Source organism: Myripristis murdjan, chromosome 5, assembly GCF_902150065.1.
Source record: "Myripristis murdjan chromosome 5, fMyrMur1.1, whole genome shotgun sequence".
In the NCBI taxonomy this organism is placed as follows: domain Eukaryota; kingdom Metazoa; phylum Chordata; class Actinopteri; order Holocentriformes; family Holocentridae; genus Myripristis; species Myripristis murdjan.
Window position 1 is genome coordinate 2,460,610 of NC_043984.1, and position 7,454 is coordinate 2,468,063.

The following is a 7,454-nucleotide window of genomic DNA, read 5'->3' on the forward strand; positions in this document are numbered from 1 at the left end:
TGGATTAGATGACAGAGAAATTACAAAATGCAGACCTCAAACTAAATAAAGACGGATTACTCCTCTCCTCCACGTTGTCTGACCATTCACTGCAAATTTACCATGGTCCAGTTTGCGGTGCTTGTAAGTACAATACCTTAACAAAAATGTACTTAAGTAAAAAATAAAATGACTTTAAAAAGCACTCAAAAATGCAAGCACACAAAAGCTACTCCATTACAGTAATTGAACTAAATGTAGGCTACTTAGTTACTTTCACCCTCATTAAATATGGAATAGACACGATTACGTCCATCTTTGAACTGTTCTAAACACTGTTGCTTCCAGTGGTGTAGTCTGAAGTTATCAGAGTGCAGTCTGAGCCTTAATTGTGCAGGCTCTAGACTGTAGTGATCTGTCCTGACAGGAAAATGGCATCCTTGGAACTTTTGAAAATGACTGTAATAATTATGATTATGGTTTTGAAACTACAAATAAATGACAGACACTAGCAGGTTATCAAGCGACTATTTTTTGTCACCTGACAGTGAGTCTCCTCAGTCTGCTGTACATTTAAGACTAACCGCAGCCAGAGTAACAACTTGTGACAATTTCCATAAATATGAAGGTGGCGTAAGTATTTCAGCCTCAGCATAGGGTCATATATCAAGACATTGTTGAAAACCAAGGTTCTGTGGGATAGATAGATAGACAGGTTGACAGATAGACAGATAGATTACTTTTTGGCAGCACAGTGACACCAGTTGGTTAAATGTTAAACCAGGACACTGTCAGAGAGTGACCAGAAGGTGGGGATACAAGAGATGATTAAAAGCAGATTACAGCAGCCTTTCCTGGGCTACGCTGATACACTTACATTAAATGCAGATTTTACTTTATTTCATCAATTCACAATCAGAATTGAAATTCAGAAATCAATAATACATGTATGTCTTCTTAATATGAATTCTTCAGCAGGAATCTAATACCTCATGGGCATTAAACGATGTAGAAAAAACAGAAAGAGGTAACAGTTTAACCTAGTGATCATCCTTAACAGTTTGCTTGAGCATATGTTTTACAGCACCTACAATTCAATCATCTCCTCATGTTCCTCCTGGGTGAAGAGCCAGCCAAACAGCCATATCGCTGTATCTGACATAAAGCCTGCAATCTTCTTTACATCTGTCACATACCACACCTTGTAACTGGCTTCTCCGAGGAGCATCAACACAAAAATGACGAAAAACCCAAGGAAGAGGCGGTCCATGTAATAAACAACCTTCTCTCTGAGAGTCCACTGCTCCCATGGCAGGGCACGCCGGGCTTCACAGTATTGGGAAACGTGGAGCAAGGAGTCCTCTTCACCAACCTCTTCATCCAGAGACTCTACTTCTTGGTTCCCCTCGGCTCTATCTGCATCAGCCATTTTACACACTGGTTCCTTTATCAGTTTGGTGCTGCAAATCCCTTCAGATCCCTTCAGTCCTCTGAGGATGTTAAAATGAAAAGTATTGAATCTCCTTTGTTAAAAAAAAAAAAAAAAAAACGCTGATGAAAGACATGTACAGGAATAGCACTCTAGAACAATCTTTACCGTGTTTCTCTGCTGTCTTCTGCCAGTAATTGGATGAATTTCAAGGGTCTTGGCTCAGATAGGATTAGTCTTTCAGATGTATCAGATACACAAACTGAAGCCCTGGGTCTTTCTTCTCCACATCTACACCATGCTTGTGCCAGTCATGGTAGGCCGCTGGTCAGGACAGTGTGGTGTGACTGCAAAGGCAGTAAATGCCATGTTGATTACCACACGTACCTCGCTAAGATGAGCGTCAGGGATTAGGACACACTCAGCAGTTTCAAATCCCTCAACAGGGATGAAGGTGACAGATGGTAAAACACGTATTGATGTGTGTGTGAGAGTGGCAGAGAGAAAGAGACAGACACAGAGAGAGAGAGATCCCAGGGGCAGATTGAGTGTGAAGGTTTTAGATGTAAACTTGTGTCAATGTGTCAGTGTGTTTGCGGCCAGTTGGTCAACATACCTGAAGGTTAAATGTATACAAATCTGAAAAAAATCATGTACATTTCTACTGTCTGCTGAAATACAGCACATTAACCTTGTGTGTTATACAGCTTTGGATAAAAAAATGGAATACAAGGTCTCAAATCGTAACATATTCATACATACAGTTGCTGTCGGGTGAAAACCTCTTATCTCCAATTGAGATCATTTCTCTGTTTTCACCTCAGTTGATGGATTTCATGGTCCTCTGGACTGAAACTTTTCTTACCAATGCGTTTATGAAACCCTTTTGAAATATATTGAAATTAAGGCTGCATTTTCTCAGTTTTGAAAAAAGTTGCCTTTTACGAGATTGACAGTTTTCACCTGACACCCGCAATATTCGAAACCAGATGACATCAAGGTTTTGTCATGCATGTGTGGAAGTGGGCAGACACAGACTAGAACCAGGCTGGGGTCAAGACTGATGACAAAGCAGAACTGATACAGCTTTAGCAGAAGCTTTAGGAGGGTTGGAATAAATCACTTCACCATAATGCTCTGTGTGTAATTCACTCAAATGCCTGACAGCCTTTCAGCACCCTGTCACAGCAACTGAAATATGGCTCAAACCAGCTGAATTAGCTGAAGTGGTCTGCATACTGCGATAAACACAGATGGTTCAATTGCTTTGATGTTGGAGCTGCCAGAGTTTTGTTTTATTTGGATTTGGTGATTTGATTGGTGATTTATCTTCTGGGCTGGAACTTTGAATGGACTTCCATGAAAACACTGATCTTCACAGAAGACTGTTCTTTGTATTGATCTTACTCCATAAATCTTCCTTTTAGCACTCTGAGGTTTGTGCTGCTTTTTTTCACATGTGATTTCTCAAAAACCAACAGGCAGCGTTTACAAAATTGAGACACAATTACTGCTATGCACTAAATGAAACTTCCTTTTGTAAATTCACATTTACATTGCAATGCACCAAGCAATCGTGGTTAGTTGAGTTAGCAAAGTATATATGCTAGGGCGTAACCATGCACTCAAATAATGAGAAAATACCAATCAGCGTCCCAAAAGCCCCCAAACTGATGTTGGTTTCAAGTTGCTAGGAGGTTTGGTTCAGGAGATATGGCCCCACTGGACCCTCCATTATAGGTAAATGGAAGACATGTGAAATGTGAACGTGTCAAGCAAAAAATGTTGTTTGATACTTAACTTAGGGACTTAGGGACCTGTTTAGGAGCATGTTTCAGGCCATTCTGAGTCAACTGACACTTCCCTCTTTTGGTAACTCTTTGTACAAGTCTATGATTTCATTCACATTAGACAGTGTAAATGCACAGACATTTATTTTGAGACAAATCAAATCAACAAATTAACTTGGACTTACTTAGAGGTCCATAGGAGTTTTTTTTGTTGTTGTTGTTAAAAAGATAATGTGTCATCTGTTCAGCTACAGCATTAGTTGTCATTCCATTCACAATATTTACATAAACATGCTTTGAATATGTCATTTTTCCCTACTGGAAGCTATCCTATTTGCTACTACTGGAAAAGGCATAATTCCAATTGGCAGGTGTGTTTAAAGTCAGTAAACAGTAAGCAACTGACCAAAGCAAAACAAAGTGGATAGGCAGCCAGCCAGCCACTATCTTGCAGAAATCAGACTATTCCTTTAAATCTGAATTCAAATGGTCAACGCAGTCCTTTAAATGTAGTTTTCATATATAAATATCATAGAACTGTAGGAAATGCCCCCCAGTGTCTGTACCATGGTTACGCCCTTGTATATATGCATACTGCACACATAGTGCATGCATACAGTATGCTAAACTTATCATCAAACTGTTTGTTCTTCATGTTATGTGCAATCAAAAAAATATGTCATTCAATATGAATTAATCAGGACAGCCATGACTGTAAACAACATAATGCAGGCTGACAGGGTTATTATTCTTTTCCATATTTGCAGTAGAATCTTACAAAGATTGGGCTGTGTCAAAAAAAATGTGAAGGGGTCAGAAATGAACTTGTCCTGTGACTCCATAAAGTGCTTTGTTATGGGTTTATATTCCATGTGATATTACAGTGTCCCATAAGTGTCATCACTGCAGCACTACCTCAACTCACTGTAAACCTCACTTGAATCCTGTAGTCCTTGCTACAGGTTGACAACCGTTTTCTCCGTCAGGGCTGGCGTGCTTGTGGGACAGGGGCTGGGCTCTGTGGACTTACACAACATGCAGCGGTGAGTTATCTGGATCAGTGTGACACGGAACCGGTTTATCCTAAAAGCATAAACCATCGGATTGAGAGCTGAATTAACATGGGACATGAAGATGCCTGCATACATGGCAAACTTGGGCACGTGACACTTGGGGCAGAAGAACTGGATACAGTTCATGATGTGCAGTGGCAGCCAGCATAGAGCAAAGAGAAAGACCACCAAGGCCAGTGACTTGGCCAGCTTCAGCTCCTTCTGATAGTACCTGTCCCCATCACAGGTGGCTTCTGCACGCCGGTTAAGCTGCCGCCGGATCACTCGGAAGATCTCCCCGTACAGAGCAATCATTATGGTCAATGGTACCACCACCCAGCCAAAGAAATTGAAGTACACCATGTAGTCCATGCTCATAACGCTGGTGAATTTACAGACAATGTCTCTGGAGCTGCTGAAGTTCCCATGTGTATCTTGGTTGTGCCAGCCAGTCATTGGAACCAGTCCTGCCAAGAAGGAGAGGACCCAACACAGGCAAACTCCCACCCATGCCCTCCTTTGGGTCACTATAGTGCTGTACCTGAGTAGGGTCATTGGAAGAAGAAATAAAGGTGATTTTTCAAAAGCAATCAAATTTCTTCACAGAGCAAATAAAGACAAAAGGGGTGGAGAGTGCATGCCACATATCAAGGCTGAGTCTTTACTGCAGTGCCCTGGGTTCAAATCTGACCCAGGACCTTTGTTTTGCTATTTCTCTTTACTGTCACAATGAATAAAGCAGAAATGCCAAAAAAAAGAGGCCACTTTATCATGACTAAACACTGGATTGCTGTTGACATTTATTTTCTTTACGTACCTTCTTTTCAAATCAGGGTCCTACTAATAAACAAAAAGGTGTATGGATGACTGCCAAAATCCCTAAACAAGCTATGCTTTAGTCACTCGTGTAGGCAGACCGAGACATTTTAATTTACTTAAAAGCTTTTGACTTCCAGCCCATTGATTTGCATTAAACTGGGCAGAGATATATGGCGCCATGTCAGACATAGATTTCAGCTACAGAGGGAACCTCGTCCAGGACAATTTCTTGCCCCCTGAAAGCATTTTAAAAAGCTAAAAGAATAGGGAGCTGAAATGGAAGTTAACCAAGACCATTCACTGATTTACTAGTAGCTAGATGGCAAATGCAATTTTCCATAGACACATGAGAGACATGTCCTGTATCAGGTAAACAATGCAGTAGTCCATGATGATAATCCTCTTGTGGTATCCACACTTACACAAGCGGGTATGAGATGTAGCTTAGACATTTTTGCAATTTTTGAAGGAAAAACCATGGATAGCGCTGTGTTCTTATATATGCAGAGGAACATATCCAAGTGACTGCACCTTTATTGCTGGTAGGTAATACCGTGCACTAGCCAAAGACCACAACTGTTCATTTCATGGTGCAACATTATCTGGTAGAGTCACTAGCAAGTAAAGCAGTTGATCCTGTTTGAGCCAAAGAGTGAAGTTATGCCTAGATTGTATTGCATGGATGTTGGTAGACATAAATATATTTTGATTTTGTATAGTTTTTCCATTTTTTTTTCCAATTTAGTCATATTCAGTTCCCCATATGTGCCAGTTTTCGTTACTGTTGCCCCCCACTGTTGGGCTCTGAACAGTGCAGACTGTCATGTGCCACCTCTAATACACTTTGTACCGAGAACATGATATATGTGGCTGGTTCAAGATACCATCCCCCAAAACAGGTCCCTTAACCCTGCACTATCTGGGCACCCCCAAATGTAAATACTAAATATGTGCAATCATGTTGAATGAATGCTGCTGAAATCAGGCCAAACAATAAATATTACTCCAGCCTGTCGTATAATTCAGAATGTACATTTTTGTTCTTTGCTTTTATGTAGTGATTTGCAGTGAATGATGATGATGTCAATTTTTCGCAACCTGTTGCTGTGAGTCATGATCATTTAATTGCTCTCATAAACAGCACGATATCAATGACTGTGTTGATCACTTTTCGAGATTGCACCATTAAGTTACTAAGAATTAAACCAATACACATTTTCCAAACCAATCTCTTTCTCTTAATCCATTCATATTACTCTGCATTCCAAGAAAAATAAATTTCACCTGTTGAGGGAAAGAGTGACAGATGGCTGTTACAGGAGAACTCACTTGGTGGGAATCTTGACTCGCAGGTATCTGTCGATGGCGATGGCCAGCAGGGAAAGGATGGAGCTCTGGGTGATAATCAGCAGCAGGCAGGAGAGGAAGAGGCAGGTGTAGAACTGAGTGTTCAGTCCCAGGCTGATGATGACAGCCAGAGGGATGACCAGAACCCCCACGGCGATGTCCGCCACCGCCAGAGACACGATGAAGCAGAAAGTGGTGTCCCTGAGAGCCCGGTTCACACACACCACCAGCACCACCAGCACATTGCCCAACACTGAGGCCAGGGCAATAGCTGTCTCAATAGAAATGTACATCATGTCCACATGCTCCCGCGGCGTGATACCAGGAGAGGAAGACATTTTCACTATTCAGAGGTCTCGCTTACCTTTACTCAGATTGCCACTAGGTTGAAATACAGAGGGTTTTTGAAGTTTCCTTTCCCAAGTTTGGGTTGTTGCTTCAGCATGGTGCCATCTTCCATGATGTATGTTCTCTTGCTCAGAGAAGTAAAGGTTTTGTCTTTGCCACATTTACTCGATGGCTCTTGTGCTCATGAAAAGACGCAGAAAGACGAATGCCCAGCATATTCTTTCAGCGCTATACTGGACAGGATACCCCTGCATCTCCACTCTGCTCTCCCTCCTTAATTGCTCTCTTGCTCTCTCTCTCTTCCTCTCTGATTCTATCTCACCCACAGAGAGGGAGGGACTTTCTTCTCTTTGCAGCACCCTGCATCACTATTCTTACTCACAGTAGTGTGTGTGTGCTGGTCTTGAAGGCTTTGCTCAGATAAAAATCGATTGACAGGATGCTTTTTGGTTAGGACATCCAACCAAATGACCTGTCCACTGAAAATGGAAATACATAGCTGCATCAAGTCATTGATTAGAAAATCAATCAAGGTTCAGTTTGGATTCTGGAACTGACCCAACAGAATCACATAGGAACCAAACTGGCAATTGTCTTCCTCCTCATTGGCATCAAGTCAAAAAGTGATGTCTTGTGAAATAACTCTAACCATCTAAAGAAAGACGATAGATTTTGAAAAGCAATTCATCA

General features: G+C 41.4%; 1 protein-coding gene and 1 long non-coding RNA gene across 2 annotated transcripts; both read right to left on the minus strand.

Annotated features, from left to right (window-relative positions):
* Positions 1-249: 249 nt before the first annotated feature.
* LOC115359982 (uncharacterized) lies at positions 250-1,811 on the minus strand. The gene is made up of 2 exons (XR_003928298.1): positions 1,577-1,811; positions 250-1,469 (listed from the first exon to the last, which is right to left on the minus strand). It is a non-coding gene; the product is annotated as an uncharacterized LOC115359982 (long non-coding RNA).
* Positions 1,812-3,900: 2,089 nt separating this feature from the next.
* LOC115359561 (adenosine receptor A1) lies at positions 3,901-6,757 on the minus strand. The gene is made up of 2 exons (XM_030052105.1): positions 6,399-6,757; positions 3,901-4,791 (listed from the first exon to the last, which is right to left on the minus strand). Exons 1-2 carry the CDS (start codon positions 6,752-6,754, stop codon positions 4,155-4,157), a joined length of 993 nt encoding a protein of 330 aa, XP_029907965.1. The 5' UTR covers positions 6,755-6,757; the 3' UTR covers positions 3,901-4,154.
* Between the last annotated feature and the right edge of the window lie 697 nt (positions 6,758-7,454).

Excerpts from the sequence above, each read along its gene's own strand:
- LOC115359561 (XM_030052105.1), bottom strand. The coding sequence starts at position 6,754 with ATGTCTTCCTCTCCTGGTATCACGCCGCGGGAGCATGTGGACATGATG. Across the intron at positions 4,792-6,398 it reads CGAGTCAAGATTCCCACCAA|GTACAGCACTATAGTGACCC; the intron begins GTGAGTTCTCCT and ends GACCCTACTCAG.